The 24,465-nt window shown below is 36.9% G+C and overlaps 1 protein-coding gene across 3 annotated transcripts in view; it reads left to right on the top strand.

Moving 5' to 3' along the window:
* The window catches only part of RDX (radixin), a 59,987-nt gene that overhangs the window by 32,299 nt on the left and 3,223 nt on the right, over nucleotides 1-24,465 (top strand). For all 3 annotated transcript variants that reach the window (XM_061992133.1, XM_061992125.1, XM_061992142.1), the window contains 11 exons: nucleotides 4,258-4,341; nucleotides 9,275-9,370; nucleotides 11,388-11,662; nucleotides 15,902-15,985; nucleotides 16,440-16,586; nucleotides 18,000-18,096; nucleotides 18,888-19,051; nucleotides 19,719-19,849; nucleotides 22,040-22,200; nucleotides 23,160-23,252; nucleotides 24,072-24,314. In XM_061992133.1, coding sequence (XP_061848117.1) covers nucleotides 4,258-4,341; nucleotides 9,275-9,370; nucleotides 11,388-11,662; nucleotides 15,902-15,985; nucleotides 16,440-16,586; nucleotides 18,000-18,096; nucleotides 18,888-19,051; nucleotides 19,719-19,849; nucleotides 22,040-22,200; nucleotides 23,160-23,252; nucleotides 24,072-24,314 — 1,575 coding nt within the window. The remainder of the gene's footprint in view (nucleotides 1-4,257; nucleotides 4,342-9,274; nucleotides 9,371-11,387; nucleotides 11,663-15,901; nucleotides 15,986-16,439; nucleotides 16,587-17,999; nucleotides 18,097-18,887; nucleotides 19,052-19,718; nucleotides 19,850-22,039; nucleotides 22,201-23,159; nucleotides 23,253-24,071; nucleotides 24,315-24,465) is intronic.

Raw genomic sequence — 24,465 nt, 5'->3', positions numbered from 1 at the left:
TCAGTATCATTTTCCTAAATGTCCAGCAGACATTTTTCTATGCTGTGTTAAGTAAGCTTCACTGTGTTCTTATACCCTCTTACAGCAGCCTTGTTTGTAAATTGCACTCTTAAAGGTAGCTAGCTGAGGAAAGCTTTGTGCTAAGCATTTTCTTCTTAGAATTTAAAAAAATAATACAGTAACTTGTTAACCTGCCCTTTTGTTTTTTCTATTATGGCTTCTTATAGTACAGCCCATGCTTGTCTAGATACTTGGTTAATGTAATTAACATATTTTTGCATAAAGGCAATATATTGCAGGTGAAATTCTACCAAAAAAGAGGCAAACCTTAAGGTGTTTGTATTTTGTCTATTGGTTGTGAAGTATTTTTTAAAATGCTGCCTTCTTCCCAGCACAAGAGTGCACTTTTTGTCCTAGCCGAATTGGAGACACGTCATTCTAGTCAGATATCTGAGATGGAAGCTGAGAACCTGGTTTATATCCTCTGCATCAAAACCATGTGTAGCTCTATGAGTTGGACGTTGGAAGCATTGTCTTTGGTTGTTGCATTTTGTTGTTGTTGTTGATTTGGTTTTAGAACTCTATGATTTGTTTGGGATTTTTTTCCTGTGTACATCTCGATGACCTAAGTCAGTGGTTTCTGGTGCAGGATATAGGAGGGCTGGTCTAGGACCACTGTGTGCTAGGAATGAGTCTATTTTGTCTGTCGTCATGGAGCTGCCCTTTAGGTATGACATTGTCTTATCTCTAGAGAAGAAGGAGGGGATTTCTCACCATCTGGACGAGTTCCTATGTGACCTACTCTAGGTGGTCCTGCTCTGGCAGGGGGGTTGGACTAGGCGATCTCTTGAGGTCCCTTCCAACCCTTAAGATTCTGTGATCTTGCCAATGAATTCCAAGTCCAACTTGCCTGTTTACGAAGCCTATGGTAGCATTCATAAGTATTTCCCAGACATGAACATTATGATATTTTGAGTATTTAATATTTTCATATAGACCTCTAAGTCAGTAATAAGTTACATAAGTTGCTAAATTGTGGTGGTAAAAATAATGTTTGTATATAGCCACATTTTAACCTTAAAAAAAAAAAAACCTGCTCAGGGATGCTCCTATGAATTGTGGAACCACCCAGAGACTTTGTTGAATAGTTGACCAGATCCTTAAAAGGCACCTACTAGGAGTTCAGCCAAAATTAAATATCAATATACCCAATGAGTAATTGCAGCTCTCACCTTGAGCCTGTGCACAGCAGAATGGGATTTGTATTGTTTCTGAAGTTTAAAAGAAGAGATGTCATCCTGGTGAGGGCAAGACTGAAAACTGGGCATTAAATGGGTCTTGTAGTACTAACAGTGGTAGCCTTCCAGCACTTACTACAGGAAAACCTCATGCATTTCTTTTGTCAGCATTGCAAGAGCTCCTTCCTGTTTCCATATTCGTGTGGTAAAGTCAGTTCAGAATAATTCTTTTCAGATTGATGTCTGTCTTCATAATTTGTGGTTCAGATAATTTCCTCTTGTCACTAATGTCACATTAGGACTGTTGCTTCAAAGTAGCAGGGTACCCAACATCAAATTACATAAGTGACAATCCATTGCTTGATTTACTGGACCTTCTTTTTCCGTCTGTTTTCTCAAGTCCCTGTCTTATTTATAATGTGGAAAGTTCCCCTGTGAGTCTTCTCGCTGCAGTTGGGTTAGCTTTGTTTTACAGACAACACAACTGACACCAGAGGTTTTATTTTGTTGAGACACTGCTGTGTGATCAAGGTTTGAATTAGCTAATAAGTAAACCTTCTGGACTCCGTCTGGGGTTTTGCCAAAAGTAACCTTCTTTTCCATCCTCAGAAATAACTAAAGTGAAGAAACAATGTTATAAGGTTTTGAGAGCTGAGTATTTGTATGCCAGAAAGTCGTAGTCAGTGCCAATGTCTTCAGAAGGAAAATTATGAGAAGGAAAATAATCAAGTGTAGTGTTAACTTTTAAAGTCTTTTCTTTTAACTCGTGTCATAAAAGGGACATTTTAATACTGTAATCGTTCAATTTGTGACTTAATAGAACTACAAGTATAAATTAGCAGTTGTGTGATCTGTTAATCAGAAGCTCAAAGAAAGAGAGAATTGCTGAAGATTTAAGTTACCATAGTGCATCTAGGTGACCAGGTTACTCCTAATTACTGTTTCTATCTATTGTGGATGTAGCAGCTATGCCTTCTTATAGCACTCAGCTTTTTTTTGTCAGTAACATCCAGAAGCAAACAGAATCTACAGGCTGCATCAAGTTTGCCACTATTAGATCTATTATTTTACTGTTTTGAGTATTTCGGTTTTGATGAGGGATATAGACTTCCAGGAAGTATTCTTTGCATTTGTTGAAGGTGACATTTGTTATAAGGATTTTTATGTAAGAAGTTTCTGCTGCAGCTCCTACCTAAGAAGCCTGCCGCAATTAGTTGAACTTACTGTGCTTTGTAGATCTTCTGTGATGTGTTGGCAATGGTGCTGTTACATAACTAAGTGCTCTGGCATTTAATAAGGCTGTGTTTTAACCTTACCCTTTGTAACATCCTTACTTGCAGCTACCCTGAAGTAGGCTTCATTTCTAAAATTGGAAAAGATACCTAAAACAAATTCTACTTCTTTTAAGAGGCAACCACCTCCTGACTTAAACCAGTGAACCTGGCATTGAGCTAGACCTACCATTTAAAATGGATTGTTCTGTTAGAGAGTAAGCAATTTTTTTCTTTCAATGGGCAGAGTGAGAGAATCTTTGGAAAACACCTCTTTTCCTTCCTGGCACATTCTATTTTTCTATTCTATTTCTATTTTTTTCTTGCAATAAAAGTTTACTTTCTTTTACTCCAAGGCCTTCAACTCTTGCTCTTTATCAGTGTTTGCACACACACAAAAAGTTGGCTAAGCCCCTGCAGGTCTATAACCTAGAGGTCCTCAGACTCACACTACTCTTGTGTAGCCAGCTCACACCTAAGGATATTTACCTTGACACTAAAGAAAGCAGTGAATGAGTTTAATCTGTTGCAGAAGGACATACTTCTTTCCAATTTTCTCTTTTGTACCTTAGATCTCCCTTCTTTGTTCTGTCTTTCAGAGACTTTTCTAGACTCTTGCTTCTCAAAGTATTCCACCTTGTGGCAAAATTAGGGAAATAATTAATGGACATGGTTTACACAGGCATAGATCAAGTAGTGCAAGAACCTGTAATACAAGTCCTGATGTATTCCTGTTCCATATTTCATAGTAGAGAGGGAGAGAAATTAGAATATATCAGTGTGCTTTGTTTTGTGTCTCTGGTTTTTGCATTTATTGCAAAGTAGATTTGATCTTTAACTGTTTATTTCCTATTCACTGAAGATAAATAGAATGTGATACCTTGGCAGTAAGAATGGAGGACCACTCTGAGACTGAGAAGACGGTACTGTGCATTTGGTGCTTTACTCTGTTCATGAAAATACTCAGTTCTGTTTGTACCAGTTGAAGAGAAACTGGAACAGACTGTTGTACTTCCATGAAAGGCTTCCAGATTTCTCCTGGAATATTTGACTACTTGTTTTAGAACAAATAAAAACAGTGACTGTCAGGAGTCGTCAGGAAAATGATCCTCTGTTTCAGGAGAAGGAAGAAACCCATTGAATAATGGGCAGTGGTTTTTTCAGTCGTGTAGTAAGGGAGTTGAACAGGATCAATATTACAAGGAGATAACTTCTATAGTTCCTCCCTCCACTGATGAAGAATCTACCACTAGTCTATCCTGAGGTATACTTTAAGATATCTGAACCTCTTAATTTTGGAATTGTCAGGTGAGGAAGCTGCTGGTCTTTTTATATTTCCAAGTATAAATACTTTAAAATGTTAGGTACATGACTAGAACTTCTGTGCACCTTTGGGAAGCCCACTGAAAGATAGTGCCCAGTAGCTGACTGTTCCCATGTTGTTTGAGTGGTCAGTAGTCATGTCAACCGTCCTTTTAAATTGATTTTGAAATTTGGTCCCTGCTTTGACCTTCAAACCTAGTGTTACATATCCTGATTACACTTTTCTGCTAAATAAAAGGTGAGATTTTTTTTTTTTCCAGATTCAGATTTTCCCTTTTTATGTCTGCTGTATTGTGTGTTGTGTACACAAGACCATTAGAATTGTTGAATTTACTTCCCATACATTGTTTCTTACAGGCCAGTCATGGTATATAGAAGCATCTCACTGTTACAATGTGATTTAAATATTTATTTATTTTCTGTAGATCAATGTCAGAGTAACCACAATGGATGCCGAGTTGGAATTTGCCATCCAGCCTAATACCACAGGCAAGCAGCTCTTTGATCAGGTAACTTACATGTGTCTCTGTGTGTATTTTATATGTATACAAACACACAAAACTCCTGTGCATGATAAGTTTGAGAAAGTGGAAGTATCCTCATGTATAGGTTATATTTTTCCTTACATTGACTAAAGCTACACTCTCAGTTTGAACTTCCTCATTGTTTCTTGTGAATGTATTAAATTCAAAGACAGGTCTATCTAAATGGACAAACAGTGAGACTTCAGTTGAGTCATGTTTAGAACTGCTTTGAAATTAATGGTATTTTTTATGTCTAATCATGTTATAGTTGAAGCTGCAATATAATTGTAAGAATTAGATGTATGAAAATACATAAATAGCCTTTATAGCTATTTAATATTGATTGTAACAATAAAAGTTCATTAAGGAAGGCTAACTATTGTTTTAGGGATGGAAGCTATAGATAGCTTTTCACTTCCCACGTGTTAGAACAGTAGTGTTGTCCTATGATCCATTTTGAAATTTAAAAAAACTCCTCAGAGCTAAGTGGAAAACTGAGAATGATGGCTTTAATTTGCTTGTGGATTGCAGATCCATCAGAGCTGCGAATTCTCACTTGATAGTGTCTGTTGTACACCAGTCAAATGGGCTAAAGAAATGATTCCTTAAAAAGGATTACTCTTATGTTCATTTCATGTCTTGTTAGTCATCAGAATCACTAAACATTTTTTTATCTACATTGTGGAGTGTTCTAGAAAATGTTAAGAATAGAAGCTTGATAATGTGTTTTGTTTTTTTCCTCAAGAAACCAGTAAGTGCATTATATTATTTAGATCCAAAATGTACTCATTTAGTTAAAAATGCTGAAAGATTTGAAATTACTCTTCACAAACAGTTTAACTACATAAACAATTACATCTAGCATAACTGTTGTTTCTGCCCCCTCTGCAATAGATGGTTGAAGTATGTAATGATGGTTATTGAGAGAAAGTCACACATGACAAAAGTTCTTTAAGAACTTTTAATTGACCTTTAAGAATCGGTTAAATATCTTACATAGTAAGTTGAATAGCTTTTCTTTGAGATGAATGGTATTTCATTTGTGATTTTGTTTGTTTGTTTTGAGGTTTTTTTGTTTGTTTGCTTGAAATGACTGATTATTTAAAGCTTCTGCTCCTTGCCCCTTTCACTAACATCAGTAGCAGTGTATCTTCAGCTTCTCCCCAGGAGTAGCCTTCATGACTCTTACAAAGACTTCTTGAAAGGAGCTGTTCTTTTTGACTAAGCAACACCATCATCAAACACAAAGTATGGTATTCTGTGGCACAGAAGCTTCCAGTTGTTACTTTTTTGCCAACCTTTGCTATCTTCTGCCATGCAATACTGGGTGGGGTGACATTCTGCTGTGTAACATCTTGTGCCCAGGTAATCAGATTCATCCAAATTGGGGCATTCCCGAACAGGGAACAAAGATAGAGCTCTGAAGTCTTTTTTGTGCTGCCTTCAACTTTGTTCCTTAATTCACAGTGTGGCATCTGACATCTCACCAGCTCTTACAATCAACTTCTGGAAATTTAAATTGAAAAACTATTAGGTCAAGCAAAATCAACCAGCATGGTTATCTGTGAGGCGAGAAGTGTTTTCAGCCTTACCTTAAATCCACACACAAGTTCCGCAGAATAACATCAAGAGCTGATCTATATTGCAAACTCATTGTGAAAATTTCAGAAGGAAGTTATGCTCTTTTATCGTAGAAAGAAAATTGAATCGCACTGTTATTGAGAGGACTTGCCTTGAAGGTTTATGCAGAAATGATGGACATGGCAGTAGACTTCTTGGTTGTTGCTTGAAGAAAACAATCTCTCTGTGAATTTAGCTGTTGTCTAGTGCTTTTCTATGTTTTTGATGAACAATTTGTCCGTTTTCTCAATCATTAGTTCTTTTAAGCTTTTAACTGGTATTTTCTGAAGCTGTTGATTTATTTTCCCATTCTGTATGTTTCTTCATCATCATCTGCTAACACACAGGAATTCAGTATTTGACATCTGTGACTTTCTCTTTTCTGTTGTGAAACTCAGTAAAGTTCTTATGGAAAAAACATATTTAAAAAAATATATATTTCAGAAGGTGTTATAAAATATTTCACTAACCCGTCCGACTATCCGATGAGTGATCAGACTGGGCAAGAGGGGTTCTGTCCCCCCTTATTCAACCAATTTAGCATCTATAACTTTCCTAGGAGAGGAAGAACCCTGTGGTGGTATGTTTCCACATACTGGTGGTAATAGTGGGAGTTGCTTTGTTTTGTTGAATGACACATCAGCACTGAGCATCAGTACCTCTGGTTTACTGTAGTTGCCATTCAGAAAGAATGGGAGAGTTGTCTCTTATTTCAAGTTAGACTCCACTGTCCTTTCCAGATATCTCAGAAGCTTCTCTTATGATCTTTTGGAAGCTGACTCAATGAAGTTCTTGCTAGGTTGTCTTTATGTGTATGTTTTGATTTGCCAAAGCATGTCTATTGCTCCAGTCTTTCTTTTCCAAGACGTTTTCTTCTTAGAGAAGTTTTTATTACCTATTAGTAGTCAAGTTGTAGGACACAATGGTGGATATATCTGTTTTACAGATGTGATGAAGACTTGCCTGAAGCCACTTAATAGATTTTTTGAGCCAGAATCAAAATCCCAAGTTTCTCATTCTGTGCTTACTTTTCATATTGCACTACTGTAGTGCATAAGTGTTTATATTTTATTTGAGATTTTTTTTTCCGTTCCTTTGAGCTGAGAGACAGTGACAGATGATGCTCTTTATCTGTGGGGTCTGAAGTAAAACAGGCCAAGGCATAACCTATTGTTAGTGTTGATTTACAAGCACATGTAGCTCTGCATTGTGGTATACAAGTTGTCAGTATTTAAATAATGTGCAGGTCAGTTGAAGGACTGTAGTTAGCAGATGAGAGCAAAATGTTTTGACGTGAGCATAAGCACTTGTCTCCTCCTGCCTATGGGCATAGCCGTTGCGCATCTATGGTTCTTTCTTTTGCAGCTCAAAGAGCTGATCGGGTGCAAAGACTCAACTTGAACAGCTGGAAAGTAAAGAGCATTCTGAGTCACCTGAGAGCTACGAGTAGTTTGATCAGTATCATATAGGAGATCTGTGCCAAAAGAAACAGCAGGTCTGAAATTTCTATGTTGAGATGCCAAATTTACTGTTACTTGGGACCATGTTAGTAGTATAAACTTGTTCTTACATTTCTTGTGTTCTAAAGCAAGTGATGCCAGAGCTCTAGAGAAAATTAACCGTGCTTGCTAAAGGAACCAGGCTGGATCCATGAATGTTGTCCATTCTGTGCTTTGGAGCTAGAAGGTGAAAAGGTAGAGGAGGACAAAAGTGCAAACTGGAGTGATTGTTAAGCGATATTGCAAATATTCAAGGGATCAGAAGTAGGTTTGCACAGCTATCTTGTGACATTTTCTAATTTTCAAAATCTTAATTTTGCAACCCGATAGTACTACTTTAAAATGGAGGAGGATCTATGTAAAATTCTATTTACTTCACATGCATCTGAATGCTTCCATAAAACAGCCTTCAGTAAACCAGCTTGCCAGCATGGTCCAACCTGAGAACATACGTAAGTACTGCCGTACTGGATCTTTTGGAACCAGAGTTTACAGTTCCTTAATAAGCTTTGCTGGACCTTTCTGATTAATTCCTCATTGAATCCACTTTTACTGTGCAAAAGATTTGTAAGATAGTTCTGCAGTTTCATTGTGCTCTGGGTAGTAAAAGTGCTTCTTTGTGTTTGCTTTGAACCTGCTATGTAATGATTTATGTTGATTCTTACAGTATGAGAAATAATGAGCAATCATTCTCTGTTTCCCTTCTACATGCCATGCAAGTTTTATAGGCCTGTATTGTATTTTTCATTCCCTCATTTCTCTGTCAGTAGCCTTAGTTCTCATCTTAGCTATGCAGAAAGTGTTCCGTGCCACTGATGATTGTTTTTAACGTTTCTGAAATATTTCCGGTGCTGCAGCATCCTTTTTTAAGTTGATGTGAGCAGTCTATGTGTAGTAGTAGACATTTGGGAAAACCATAAACATATAGAGTAGTAAAACAGCTTTGCTGCTTTTTCCCTTTATAAGAGATGTGTTCACATGATTAAAATTGTCTTTTATGCATTTTGTTTTTGTTAAATATTATCTTTTACCGAGGCTCATCTTTCTTTTTACTGTTCATTCGCAAATCTCTGTGGAAGGTTTTCGACAGCAGACTTTGTCGCATCAGTTTCATCCTTTTTTGAAAAGCACATATGAAGTCCTGTGGGACTTCCCTAGTGGCTACACTACAAGGCTGTTGGGAAAACCATTTGTGTATATTTTTTTCTTTCCATATCTAGACAAAGATCTTTCCTCTATTCTTTGGTAAGCCTCTGGTAATAGACCTGATCAGAAATCTTACAGGAAATCTAAATGTGGTTTGAGCTAGATCATCCTTAGCCCTTTATCATTAACTCTTAAAAGATCTAAAAAATATTTGAAGGAAAAAAAAGCTAAGGAAAATATTCATCCTTGTTACCTCATGCTTGTCCACAAGTATTATTCTATATTAGAGTTTCACCAGTTGTCTTCTGTTGAAGTGGACTTAATTGTCTATAGGTCTGCATATCACTTCCTGGACATGCTTTCAAGTGTCAAGGTCCTGTTTGGTACCTTGTATTCCTTAGGTGCTGAGTTAGATGCACACAGTAAGCTGCACCTTCCAGTTGGTAGTTTGGGAACGTGGTGTTTGAATTTTAGAGCTCTGAGGTGATTGCTTCCTTGAACCCCCTCTTTTGCTATTATTTAAATCTTTTTGTTGTTGTTCTTGTAAAACTTGATTACATTTCCATTTGAGATGGCTTCTGTAGCTTAATTACCATTTAAAAAAACAATCCTGTTGTAGTGATTTTTGTTGACTATGGATCATTTGTCTTTAGGTGGTGAAAACTGTTGGCCTTCGTGAAGTCTGGTTTTTTGGGCTACAGTATGTGGACAGCAAAGGCTACTCAACTTGGCTGAAGTTAAATAAAAAGGTAACAATTCCCTTATATTTGAGCAGATATACAGTTTGAAATATACTTTTATAAAGCTTGCTTCATGTAGTTATAGGTGAGGTATATCTGGCTTCAAGTTTAGCTGAAAAATTGCCTCTCATTTGCTCAAATGACAAAACACAGCATTATGTTTGGTTAGTTATAAAATAATATGCAGAGCTGCATCAACATTTAATTTGAGAAAGAAATAGCGTTTCCTGTATTTCCAGTGTCATGATGATGCATATATTAGGAAAAGTTAAATTCATAGGATTGTCCTGTTTTCATTTAGCAAAATAAAATAAATGTTTCATGGTTGGGAGGTGTGTGCAAAGTATTTGAGCTTCAGGAATTTGCTTGTGTACAGCTGTAGATCTTTAAACTTCTGTTTTTCCCCAACAGCATTGGGCATCTTGTTATCTCCCACCTAGTGAGAAACAGGTCATTTTACTTGTAATTATATTTATGAATTTGAACATCAGTTTTTATTTCTATATTGGCTGTGAGATTGTTAATGGCACAGTGTAGAGATTTTGTTGTTGTTCAACTTGTTAAAATTATCCTTTTTTTATCTTCAGTATTAGGAGGTAAACTGGGAGGTTTCTAGGAGCAAGTCCCATTGTCTGCATTTATATTACCTTTCTTCTCTGTGGTAAATCCAACAAGTTAAACATGCCAACCACCAAAGCTGTCTCCTAGAATTTCATATGTCTTTTTCTTGTAGGTGATGAACATTGTAGTGCTATAATGTTTTGTTAGCTCAAATGACTTGCCTCCAGTAGTGGGAGACCACAGGATTTGTTGTGGTGTTTGTAAAAAGTAGAGAAGACGCTGCTGTGTGAAAATCTTTAGCAAGTTAAATTGCTGATGCAGTTCAGCAAGGATGTGCTAATTTCTTTAACTTTGACTAAGGCAGTTTTCCATTTATTATTTTTTTTGAAAAAAGCTTATAACATTTGATTCTTAAATTTATCATCATAAACTGGTCCTAGCTTGTAAGTTGCTGTTTAATTGTTTGTGTTAAATACAGATAAGTTCTGATAAATTGCAGAATAAGTGTGCAAATAGGGTTTTAAAGAGCACAACCAGTTGTTCACTGGTGAGATTAAAGTGAAATACCGTGCACATAAATCAGACACAGATGGACAATGATGAAAAGTGAGCAAAAGTTTTAAAATTGCCATCTGCAATGTTAATATAGTACTTCTGCTAACTTACATATGTCATTAAATGGTTGCATTATATTTACAGGTCTTGTTATTTCCTAAGTCAAATAACAGATGCATCATTCCATGCCTAGTGAAGATGTCCTATGACTATTAGTGCACATAAAATTAAATGTGTAATAAAGCACCTGAGGAATTGGGTTGTATGATATTTATTCTACTATGAATGTGTCTTTTAACAATCACTGTAGTATTTGATGTTAAAATTACTTTGATTTTGAATGTTTTTACTTACAATCAATGCTGAAAGCGGAGCTTAAAGGAGATGGAAAATTCTACATAAAGATGAAGTTTTGTTTTTTGAAGTAGGCACTGACTTAAAATGTAAGGAAACTCCATCTGATCTCTCCACAGAGAGATCAGATAGGTAGGGCTTACCTATTCCACTAATGTGATTAGTGACATTTCTGGTTTTGGTACGGGAACAAAGTACTTGTATTTAGTTCAATGGTTCAGAGACTTTTAAAAGAATTTAACTTTACACCTGATGTTGGAAGAAATGTGCTGTAGCTCTTGCTAAAGAAACCTTGTTAGACCCTAATTTGTTACTTCCTGAAATTCCTCCTTGGATATAGTTTTGATTTTTGAAAAAAATATGTATTGCAGCTTCTTTTTTTCCAGGTCTCTATTATGATAAGTACAAATTCACACAAGCCTACAAAAACCTCAAACAGACTTTAAGCAGTATTTCAAGATTGTCTGGTTTATCCAAATTGGTCTACTTGATTCAGTGTCATGTGAACCTTTAGTAGTGAGTTCCATTTTATTCTTCTTTTCTTCCTCTCCCTCAGGTAACACAGCAAGATGTAAGGAAAGAAAATCCTCTGCAGTTTAAATTCAGGGCTAAGTTTTTCCCGGAGGATGTATCTGAAGAATTAATTCAGGAAATAACTCAGAGACTTTTCTTCCTACAAGTCAAAGAAGCAATCTTAAATGATGAAATATATTGCCCACCAGAAACTGCAGTTCTTCTGGCTTCTTATGCTGTCCAGTCCAAGTATGCAGATTACAGTAAGGAGATACATAAACTAGGCTACCTAGCAAATGACAGACTTCTCCCTCAGCGGTGAGTGAGACATTTTTGCATCATCTGCTGTGTATAAACTTGATTATAGCACATTTTTCTAAGTATTAAGTGATAACCTGAATTTAATGGTAGCTTTCTTGAGAACACATTTTGCTAGTAAAATGTCGACATCCTAATTTAGACTCTGAATAACTACAAATGTCACAACTGTGGGTTTCTTGAGACCTGTTTCCTGTCCTGTCCACAACCATCTGCACAGATTTAGTTGAGCAAACTTTGAAAGTGCAGATGACCAGATGTTCCTAGAGGCTTACTTCTAAATTAAAATAATATAGAAGTCACTAAGATTCATTTGTTACTCGTGGTTTTCCTTCACTTTTTCACGTGCTTGTACATTTAAATGATAATAACTTTATGAAAATAATTATAAAGTGTATTGCAAATAAAATAAAATTGCAGGAAAAATGCTGATCTGGCTAGAACTTAGAAACTAAATTCTTGCCATTGCTATTGAGTCTAAACTCTTTTGTATCAGTCACTCATCTAATTGGTTAGAAAAAGTAAGCACAAGGATCACAGAATCACAGAATGGTACAGGTTGGAAGGGACTTCTAGAGATGATCCAGTCCAAGCCCCTGCTAAAGCCAGTTCAGTTTGATCAGGTTGCACAGGAAAATGTTAAGGCAGGTTTTGAAAATCTCAAGAGAAGGAGACTCACAACCTTTATGGGCAGCCTGTGCTAGGGCTCACTCACCCTCACAGCAAAGAAGTGTGTCCTTGTGTTAAAGTGGAACTTGTGTTCCAGCTTTTGTCCGTTACCCCTTGCACTGACACTGAGCACTACAGAAAAAAGACTGGCCCCATCCTTTCAACACATACCCTTTAGATATTTCTAAGTATTGATAAGGTCACCCCTCAATCTTCTCTTCTCCAGGCTAAACAGCCTCAGGTCTCGCAGCTTTTCCTCTTGAGAAATGTTCCAGTCCCCTGATCATTTTGGTAGCCCTCTGCTAGGCTATCTCCAGAAGTTCTCTGTCTCTTTTTGAACTGGGGAGCTCTCAGCTGTATGCAGTACTCTAGATTATGGTTTTGTTTCTTTCTATAACTGGAACCATGCTCCAGGCATGTTTTGGCAGAAGGAGAAGCACTGAAACAAAAATGTACAAAATTGGACAGTTTTATTAGTGTAGATCAATCCATAGTGATGTATTGTGGACAAATGTGTGCTTGCTAAATATATAACATCCACGCATCTTCAACAAAATGAGAGCCATGGAATAATTCAAGGTTTCTTTAAAAGTCATATGTTTTATCTCTTTGGTTTGAAAGCTAAAGGTGGAAACCGACTTACTGTAACTGAGCTCAAATTTCTAACAAGCAAAAAGGGTGATGGTGAAGTATTGAAAGAGAAATTCCTGAAAATGTTCGTTTTTTAAAAATCTTGGCTAAGACTTTGGGTTTGGCTGTTTTCTTCCTTCTTATGACAGCAAAGTCTATACCTCTTCTGAAAAATACCCTTTGTTGGGACGGCAAGGAGATGTCAAAGCAGTTAAACTGTCATTGCTGAATATGTTAGTTCACAAATCCTGGTTTTTGTCAGTTATGATGACAGCCTGTGAACACTGGCATGTCTGTATGTGAAACAAATTCAAGTACTTAAGACGCTCCTTTTCAGTAGACCAGTGTTCAGATGACTTCTCAGCATATGCTTTCAACCAGTCATGTGCCAGTCTGCACTGAGCTCATAGCTTTTGTATTTGTTCTAACACAGTTATTCCCATTTTGCCTCCTGGCACCGGGAGATTTGCCAGAAATCTAACAAGTACATCATAAAAATACTGCAGAACAATATACAATGTCAAAAGTACTTACTTGCTACCCACAGTAGCAAGTAAGCCTAGCCTTGCTAAATTCTACTGAAAAGGTGAGAAAAGATTCGCAGTTCACTTTTATTACAGTGTCTTAATGTTCACCAGTCAAAACTACTGTGTATTTCCTTGCTCTAAACTGTGAGCAACAAGGCATCAAGTCTTTGCTGAGTTATGTGTTGATTATTGCTACAGAATATCTGCTAGTAGTGTCTTGTCAGTAGCATGCGAAGAGAGAATGGAGGGGACCAATTGATGCCAAAGACATTAGCAGCTTTCAGGGTGTCACAGAAACACGGAATCATTTGAGGCTGGAAGGAGAGCTCTGAAGATCTAGTTCAGTCCTCTTACTAAAGCAGAGTTGCCTAATGAGATGGTCAATGACCCATGCCTGTGGTGTTTTAAAAGGCGTTTGGACAATGCCCTTAATAACATGCTTTAACTTGTGGTCATACAGTTGCATTACATGATCGTTGTAGGTCCCTTCCAACTGAAATGTCCTGTTTTAATTACAGCAGATTGCTCAAGGCCTTTTCCACTTGGGTTTTGAGTATTTCCAAAGAGAAACACTCTGCAGCCTCTCTGGGCAATCTGTTCCAGTGTCTAACCACCTTCATAGTAAAGAACTAAAATAAAAAAATGTGTTCAAGTGTATTACACTTGTGCCCATTGCCTTGTGTCTTTCAGCTCAATTTGAAAAACATGAAAGTGCAAATAATTTCTGTAGAAGCAGAAATGTAAATTAATTTGGAAAGCTCAAGAAAGTGTGAGTCCCCTTGAGGCTGACTGAGAGCTGACACAGGTTGCCTGGAGGGCTTGTGGAGTCTCCCTCTTTATATACTCAAAAGCTGTCTAGACATGGTCCCAGGCAACTGGCTGTAGGTGACTCTGCTTGAGCAGAGGGATGGGCAAGGTGACCTCCCAAGGTACCGTCTGACCTCAGCTATACCGTGCCTCTGTGAAGAGGAGCAGCTTGGGAGCAGGGTTTTTTGTTTCAGATGTGCACGTGTGACATAATCCTGGGATAGTGTATTTTGCAGTATCCTATTTTGACCTTTATTTTTTGATACTGCTATGAAAGCTTTTGAACATTTTGTGAATAAGTAATGTTGGAAAGCAGCTCACAATGTAAGAATGAGGCCTGATTCGATTACAGAACTGCTTCAATAAATTAATGTCCTAGAAGTCTGGAATTAATTTTTTTAGTGTAATAAAAACTTGTGAATGATTGCCAGCATGCTTTTACATTTTTACAGCCAGTAAAAATGTAAATTTTTACAGGCAGTTCTACTTTGTGCATTGTGTAACAGACTTCTGTAGGTATTATATTTAGGGCTTGTACTTCTATTCTAGGGTAAAGATGACAAACAAAGAGAATGTCTTGTCATTGCTTGTTATTGCAGCTGTGAGCATGTCAGCTCTGTGCAGGTGCAAAAACTAAAAGCTTTGCCTCAGTTTTGAGGAAGAAAGCCTATTCCTAGGGATATACACTAAGAAAATCCAAATGTGATCTGACTGCTACTGAAAAGTGCATTTCACTAGATACGAGGCAGAGTAGCAAATCAAGTGACAGAAAGATCCTATGACAAAAGAAATACTGCATTAGTACCTTCTGTATTACTCAGGCTATTCCTTATTGTACTTTGCTAAAATTGTAGGGAAAAATAGTAAATCCTTAATTTCCTGAGTAAAGAGAAAGGAAGGAAAATTGTCTGACATCTTTTAGTAAGACTACCTTGCAGTGTCTGCTTTTTATAATTGTTCTTGGAAAAAAAATTCTGCAGGACTGCTTGAAATACTAGGGGCATGGAATAAAAGCATAATCAAGTTATATGCCTTTGATTTCTCACTGCAGTACAGTGAGGTCAAAATCTAGTTACGTTATTGCAGCTTGCAGTAGATAAACCTCAAATAGTTTTCTGAAACTCCTTCACTATTGATTTTGTGTTTAAAAATCCCTGAAAAGAAAAACCCAACTGCAAACTTTTGAACAACCTAAGCTGCTGACTTGCCTTAATGTGTTACTTTTTCTTTCAAAGAACAGCAGAATAGAAGTTTGAGTTAGAGATTTGCAGCGTTGTCATATGAGGATTTTATGGGTCTACATTTTCGGGTGTTCCAGACATTGCATTTTATGACTTCCAGTAAAGCTGAGATATGCTGTGGTGTGACTTTTATGATATTTTATACTTTTTCTAATATAAAAAATGTTTTCACACTGGTTTAAAAGTGCATTTGTTTAAATAAAAAAATTCTATCTGTGTTAAAAAGATGAGCAGTGTATAGGAGGTCATGTTTAGTTTATTCAATTAAGGCATATGTTATGCTGTATAACTAAGCTAATCCTTATAACTGTAAGAGGTTAAGTTGGTTGTCACTGTCATTTAATAGCAACAACTTCTATTCACAGGGTATTAGAACAGCACAAACTGACTAAAGAACAGTGGGAAGAAAGAATACAGAACTGGCATGAAGAGCACAGGGGAATGTTAAGGTAATTACCTAAAACAATGTTTCATGACTTCTAAGGTTTATTATTATTATTAGGATGTATTTTGGGAGGTGGCATGTTTGTTTAAAAACTGTTTTCCTTCTGACCAGTGTGTAGTTATCAGACACTTCCATGAAAGCTTCAGTGAGGCCTGAGTGTTACTGGTTTACCTGTGTGATTTCTGGTTAGGTTGTCAACTGCCTTCGACCACAATTTCCTGCCTCTAAAATAAATTCAGTGTTTCCTTAGCTCACAGGATGAAAAGACAAAGTGTGATGATTAAGCTGTACTTTGGTATTAGAGTGTAGAGTTATATAAGTATCTGAGTCTATATGCCTGTGAATTTCAAAGAGATTTAATTCCTAATTTTTTACACTAATTAGTTATTCTACAGTTTCCTTATTCTTACAATGTACCTTTGATTTGTCTACACCATGCCATTCTTTTCTTTCATCAGGGAAGATTCTATGATGGAATACCTCAAGATAGCACAAGACTTGGAAATGTATGGAGTCAACTATTTTGAAATAAAGAATAAAAAAGGAACTGAATTGTGGCTAGGAGTTGATGCTTTGGGTCTGAATATTTATGAGCATGATGATAAGTAAGTGACTAACACTCATTTTTCAGTTCTGTCCTAGGAGATCCTATCTAAGATTATACAAAACCCACCTTATTGTGTCTTCAGTAACATCTAGCAAAACAGCTTCTCAAAGGCATTCTAATATTTTACATAGAGATATTAACTACCTGAATGTTTGAATTTTAAAGATTAGGGTTGCAGAAAAAGGGAAAAGAGGAGTTCTGTGGAAACTTAAATTTACATTGCTTGGTATGGATATATGATAGCTGGACCATCGTGATATGATTACTTTCTGTCCTTGTCTCTCTCAAGGCTTCCTCTTCAGTCAGGATGAAAAGGACAGTCAGAAGCTGAGTCATATTTAATGAGAAATATTTTGTAAGAGCAGTGACTAGAATTACAACTGTTAGAGCATGAAATAATGTAGTATCTAAAAATGAAACCTTTTAGGCATCAAATAAAATAGATGAGTCTTGTGTCCTGATAAAGAGATCAAATATTCTGTCCAACTTGAAGAAGGATAAAACCGAAATGTACTAAATTAGAAGAATCTTAAAACAGAACAGACTTTATTCTTTTGTTTCTTTCCAAACACTTGTTAGTACTATCTGATGTCAACAGTCCTTTCACAGTGATTTGAAATTAAATGTGATGTGTCATACACCAGACAAGAGCCATCAGCTGAACTGAAACTTAATGCTCTTTGTATATACCCTGTAACAAAATTCTGTAAGCCTTATTTACCATTAGGTGGCAATATAACTCCTGAAAGAAGCAAATAGTAAAAATAGTTCAGATCAAATTGAACAATTAACCAATTTTTGGTATTCTTCAACTCCCGATAGTTAGCAATCAAACATTTTCTAGTGCTTGAAATTAAGGTAATACGAATTTTAAAAACACTGTATGTCCATAGAGAAAAATATTTGCAGTTATGTGTTTGGTGCATAACATTGTAGCAGTTCCCAAACTGAATTTGTTTTACTTAAAGTTGAAGGGAAATAAATGTAACTTGAACTAAGAATAGAAATCTTACATCTGAGTTAAACCAGAATACAATATTGCTGAAGGCTAATTTCATTTTGGTCTTTGAAATGTCAGACTTCTCTCAAATAGTTATTCTTTTCACTGAAAATAAAATGATCAACAGCTTACAAAGAATCAGTACACGATTGTGATGTTTAGCATCTGTTTAATTGCAGTAGAATATCACAAATAGAAATTCCTTCTGTTAGTGTCACATGGTTTATTCATTATGCAACTTATTCATTTGATAGAATAATGTGGGAAAAAAAAACTTACGAAAATACACTTGAACTGTTATGTTTCATAAATGTAACTGTGTTGATAGTGCAAATGGTATGGAGTTAAGACTTAGTGGACATAAATAGAATGCACATATTTGCTCTTAATGAGAACCCTTTCTCTTTGAAGGCTGACACCCAAGATTGGTTTTCCTTGGAGTGAAATAAGAAACATCTCTTTTAATGACAAGAAATTTGTCATAAAGCCAATTGACAAAAAGGCCCCTGTAAGTAGTATGTCAAATAGTATGCCTTTGTATAGGAAAAGATTTAAGCCTGCAGAGACTTGCTCTGGCATTATGGCACAGAGTATTTTATGAGATTTATTGTTCCTAATGGCAGAATAGACAGTAATCAAAAGGAAATTTTGATTCTGAATAACATAAGGAAAAACTTGTCACTGTGAGGTGATGGAGCCCTGGACCGGGCTTCTCTGGGGACATTCAATACCCATCTGGACGAGTTCCTGTGTGACCTACTCTGGGTGGTCTTGCTCTGGCAGGGGGGGTTGGACTGGATGATCTTTTGAGGTCCCTTCCAACCTTTAAGATTCTGTGATTCTGTCATTTCATTCTGGTCAATACTCTAAGATTTATCTTCTATTAAAAAAAAAATTAAGTCTACTAATATTTTGTGATGTGTTAGGTTCTAAATTCTATGCCCCCCACCCCCTACCCCTTGTTTTGCTTTTGTTGTATTACAGCAGCATATTTCACAGGACTTTCTGTGTCAAAACTCTTCAGAAATATAGGAGGGTCTTGCTTTTTAGAAGCTTAGATAAATAATTTTGTGTAAACAAGCTAACCTCTATGTGGAGGAATCCAGGTGTACTTTTGAATTTATCTTGGAAGTTCCTTACAGTAACTAGATTTCTAGATTATGGTGTTGGATTGCTCAGAGGATGAATGTCAGAATACTTGGATGTTTAAATTTAATAAATGCAAGCATGCAGTAATGCTTTAAGTCCTGTCACGACTGTATTTTGTATTAATGGATATACTGCAACTGTTCTTGTTAGGATTTTGTTTTTTATGCACCCCGTCTGAGAATTAACAAGCGAATTTTGGCACTGTGTATGGGAAATCATGAATTGTACATGAGGAGGAGGAAACCTGATACAATTGAAGTGCAACAGATGAAGGCCCAAGCTAGAGAGGAGAAACATCAGAAACAATTGGAAAGGTAATTAACAAACTTCCATGAAACAGAAAAAAAATTCTTCTACCCTTTTAAGACAACTAAGTCATAGAATGTCAGGCATCTTAGCGTTCTGAAAAGAGAGGTGCTGCTCGTGCTGTAATGGGTAGGCAGGTTTGTGGGTTCGCACGGCTCACCTATCTCAATAGAAAGCCGTTTCTCTTTCGAGTTTTCAGCATAGTAACAGCTGTACTGTTGTGTCTCTCTATTTTTGTGAAACAGTCTTAGCTCTCTGTTGCTTGATCCTTAGGGACTTTTATACTGTACAAGTAAACCTTTAAAGCAAGGTTCAGTGAAGAATGTCCTGGCTTGGCTTTTATATATTTAACAATTCTCTTGCCATTTCTAGCCCACATGAAACATTTGCCATGTCTAAGTAGCAGGTATAATTATAGACTTACCTGGTTGAACTAGAACTAAGATTGATAATCAGTTCTGTCCTTAAATCATTTTTCTGTGTGGTATTTTGAGACAGAAACTTGATGGGTTTTGTATTGTAAATTGCATTTGAAAAATTCAAATTTGGATTTGAAACGTGTAAAATTACGTGCTCCTCTGTTAGCTGAGTGAACTGAGAAATAGGCTACCAGCATCCTTAGAGCAGAATTTAACCTGGTTGAGGCTTAAAAAAACAACCCTTTTTTTTTTTTAGGGCACAGTTAGAAAATGAGAAGAAGAAAAGAGAGATAGCAGAAAAGGAAAAGGAAAGAATAGAGCGTGAGAAGGAAGAATTGATGGAACGCTTGAGGCAAATTGAGGAACAAACAATGAAGGCTCAGAAAGGTGAGCTCTTACTGGTCCTGGATTTCTTATATCTGATGGCAATGTTTAGTTTAGTTGGCTAGCTCAGTTCCACGGTTTCCTTGGTATATATGTGGGGGGTTTGTTGTTTTGGTTTGGTTTTAAAATATTTTACTGCTAACAAGAATGTAGTGGTGTATTACTTATTTTGAGGTTCTTTTTCCATGTGGAGAATTATGAGATGGTGTGAGTGCATGTGTGTATATCTGTAATATAAACTCAATACCTAGTATAGCAGAAGTTTCAAGTTTCTTTACTAAAAAGGAAATTAGTGTACACAGAATTCATCTTGGAATTAGGAAATGCTTGAAGTGCTGAAAACCTGCAGTTGAAGACAGCAGGGAAGTGAGAGGAAGATTAAAAGTATTTCCTCTAAGTTTTTGTCTAATGTAGTTTTTCATTTGCAGATTCCTTGTTCCTTCATTTTCCTATTCCCTTGTAAAATTTGAGACTTTTTAAATTTAAGTGTTCTCAGATTTCAGTGAGTAAGTGTAGTTTCACCAACCACAGTGGTGTTGAGCCACCTTGTACAGTTCCTGCCTTCACTACTTCCCAGTCCCTCCTCTCCATGTTCATTTTTTGGTTCACATTCATTAAAGTTTTGTTCCTCTTTTCTGTTCATAACTGTTGGTTTCAGGCACAATAGAGAATCACTGCCATCATCTGTGTAAATAAATGACACATGCCTGCCACTCCAGCTCTACCCCCTCATTTTTCAATCTCTCCATGCAGAATAGGTTGAACACATCTAGACAGGTAACACACAGATTGTCCCTTGGAATTCCTTAGGGAAGAGCTATTTATCCCAGGACAAAACAGTGTCAGGATGATTCTAAGGGTGTACATTTTCTGATAACTTTTGTAAGCAATATAGCCTAATTTCTCATGCAATACATAATATTCATGTGTTGCTGGTCTCTTTGGCTTTCTAGTCACACCTGAAAATGTGTTCAGATAAACGGTGTGTGCCTTCTGTAGTTGAGTTTGGTAGTTTTCTGTCTTCCTGGGAAGATTCTGTCCAAGTAGTATTTTTAAATATTCATATTATTCAATTTTATAAGTACTGCATTTGTGGAACTCCACATACTTGTAATGCTGTTCATTTATTTGTGTAAATAGAGTTGTAGGCCTAGGAAACCAACCGAAGAATGTTAATTACATGAGACCTAGTTAACATTACAAGTGCAAAGATTAAGCATGTGGCAGCATACCTAGGGAGATACTTCCTAAAAGCACGTGGTGACAGGTGGATGGATTGTTCCAATCACTGAGCTGGTGTTTATGTTTTTTGGTGAAGGATTCCATGGCATCTATGCCTAGACAAAAGTATAGTAGAAAACTTATCAGTAGAATCAGCAAGGAGCTCCAGGAATACTTTTTTCTCTTGGTCACTTCATTTTGCACATCAGAAGAATGTATTTTGCCTGTACAAATAGAGGTAGATTATTACTTCTTCCTATTTCACTTGCATTTCTGTGCTTTAGATTGCAGTATTTTGGTAACCAGGCAGCTAGATGACTAATATCCTTCCTTTGATTTAAACATTTTTATTTGCACCTTTTTGACTTTGTTCTGTGGAGATTTTTTCTGACCCTTTCCACAGATCTTAAGTCCTTTTGCTGGAGATGTGCACTTAAATTGTCTATTGCAGTATCATAGAATCATAGAATGGCAGGGGTTGGAAGAGACCTTTAGAGATCATCTAGTCCAACCCCCCTGCAGAAGCAGGGTCACCTAGATCAGGTCGCAATTCACTTAAGGAATCTTTGTCAGGCATTTCAGTGAATTAGTAGAGCTTTCTGCCTTTCTTTCTGTAAGAGTGTGATTCAATGTGTATAGAATCTTATGAGTAGCAAGAGTGAGGGTGTATGTTCATGTATACATACATATATTTGAGTGTTTAGTTTCATCACTGAGGTGTTTTCCAAAACACTGGGGTGTCAGAACTGTCAGGTGAGATGAAGTATATCCAAAGTATATTTTAAAAGGGGGGGGAAATCCAGACAAGAAACACAGCTTCAGGTAATGTGCTCAATGGGTCTTCTTAGCTTGAGACAGCCTTGTGAATCTGTCAGGTTTATAGGTTATTTTGAGTGCGTTAGATCTGGTATCTGTTACTTATGAGGAAGAGTTTGGTAGTGATACCTTGTCTGCAAACTTTCCTTTTGGCAGAGCTAGAGGAACAGACTAGAAGAGCTCTAGAACTGGATCAGGAACGAAAGCGTGCAAAAGAGGAAGCGGAGCGCCTAGAGAGAGAGCGTCGGGCAGCTGAAGAGGCTAAAGCTGCTCTAGCCAAGCAGGCAGCTGATCAAATGAAGAACCAGGAGCAGCTGGTAACATGCTTCAACTCTGTTTTGAAACATTGAAAAAGATAGTTTAACATTTATCCTTTAATTCTTAGTTACATCTCTCTTGTCAAATGGACAAATACATTAAAACACAGATAAAAATGGGAAATACCATTCGGCTCCTATGGAAACATTTTTAGAAAACTGCATTAGATTTGCCACTATTTGCAAGGGGAAAAACCCAACTCCTGAGCTGTAGGAAATGAAATTATGCAGTAGACATTTCAGACTGACAACACTCAGTACATTCTCTTCCTAATAGTTTGAGGCTTGTCCGGGTGATAACAAGAGTAGCTTCCTTCTACTGTCCACTGGGAAGCCTGTTCTCTGAAGCAGGCTGTTCTGAAGCTTGATGGTGATGGTGTGGGGTGTTGGTGACACCGTGATTTGTTGAGGTGTTTTGTTTGTGCTTTTTTTTTCTTTGTTTTCTTTCCTCCCCTCTGTTTCCAGTATTTACAGTATTTTGTGTGCTAGACTACTGATTCAAGATCTGTGCAGAAAAACTGAGAAAGGCACAAAAATAATAGAAGAAATGATTTCTCAACTGTAAAACAATTTTAGATCTTCTGTAAACTTAGCACCCAACTGCAGAGGCAAGGTTTAACTTAATAGTACTGAGATTATGATCCAGAATCACAATGTTACTGGTGGAACCATTACAGTATGAAACAGCCCCAAATGCTGATTTGTAACTACAGCTTGGTCTTTCCCAGCAAGCTTTGGAAGTGCAGAAGACTGGGGTTTTTTTCATGGACTTTTTTCCATCAGGCAAGGCTACTGATTCATTCCTTTTGTCATGTGGGCTTAAAATCTCTATTTTTAGCAGAGAAATTATGGATGGTAGCTGACTCTTTTCAAGCAGATCCCAGTAAAGGCTTTGCTTTCTTCCCCTGCAGAGCCAAAATGATACCGATTTAAAACTTCTTTCTGTTTGTTTGTTTCAGGCAGCAGAACTTGCTGAATTCACTGCCAAGATTGCACTTCTAGAGGAGGCCAAGAAAAAGAAAGAAGAGGAAGCCTCAGAATGGCAGCACAAAGTAATGAACTCATGCTATGTCAAGTCAGAATTTCAGAGAAGCTAAGGGAGATGAGTACAGAAGTGCCACTGGAAGTCCATAGGGTTGAATCGCTCTCTTAGGCTTCAGAGAGGTCTTTCTTCAGAGTTTTTGTTCTCCAGCCTACTGATATCAGCCTTTAACTCATGTCTTAATACTATAAATTCATCAAGGGGCACAAATTCTCATCTCAAAGATATGGTCACAGATTTGAAATTGCTTCTTTACATACAGTCGTGAAATAGCTTTGTGTTGGAAAGGAAAATGCCTCAGGAGGGAGGTGTATAAAGTCATCAGTGGTGGTGAAAAGATGACCCAGATCAGTAACAAATGCATATCAAATGCAACTAGACAGTAGTTTAAAACAAAATAGTGTTTCTTCACAGTATGTATAATTGACTGTGGGATGGAAATACTGATTGTGGGCACATATTGAGAAAGGATTGAACAAGTTCTTAAAAGTTTTGATTGGATATGAAATTTGAAGACATCACCTTTGATTTAGGAGGTTCATGAACCTCAAATTTCAGGAGGTTAGGAAAGTTGGAAAGCAATCAATGTGACTGCCCAGTTCACTCACATTTCTTCTTGCTGCTGGAAATAGCTGTACTCTGGTACAGTTGGGTTTGAGTAGTGTCTTTTTTACCCTGTATTCTTAATTGATAATTTTCAGTGTGTAAACTAGTCGTGTTATTTCTAAGAGACAGGTTCCATGTGTCTGAAAACATCTCACAACATTTATTTTTCTGACCTATTAATAAATAATTTTAAAAGATACTAAATACTGTTCACTATATTTAGGCTTTTGCAGCCCAAGAGGACTTGGAAAAGACCAAAGAAGAACTGAAATCTGTGATGTCTGCTCCTCCTCCGCCTCCTCCCCCACCAGTTATTCCTCCAACAGAGAATGAACACGATGAACATGATGAGAACAATGCTGAAGCCAGTGCAGAACTGTCTTCTGATGGCGTCATGAATCACAGGAGCGAGGAAGAACGGGTAACAGAAACACAGAAAAATGAACGTGTTAAGAAACAGCTCCAGGTAATGAAGATTCATAGTTACATCAACATTATTCAGGCTTTGTGTTTTCATTCCTTATTTGTCAATCTCATTGGATTTAGGGTATGTCAAAGAAACAGCCTTTTTGTTAGTTACTGGGCTTACTGCTAACTTACCAGTCATTATCATTCAT

The sequence above is a fragment of the Colius striatus genome, chromosome 1 (genome assembly GCF_028858725.1).
Source record: "Colius striatus isolate bColStr4 chromosome 1, bColStr4.1.hap1, whole genome shotgun sequence".
Lineage (NCBI taxonomy): Eukaryota > Metazoa > Chordata > Aves > Coliiformes > Coliidae > Colius > Colius striatus.
The sequence above is the reverse complement of the archived record's forward strand: the minus strand, read 5'-3'. Positions and strand labels throughout refer to the sequence as shown.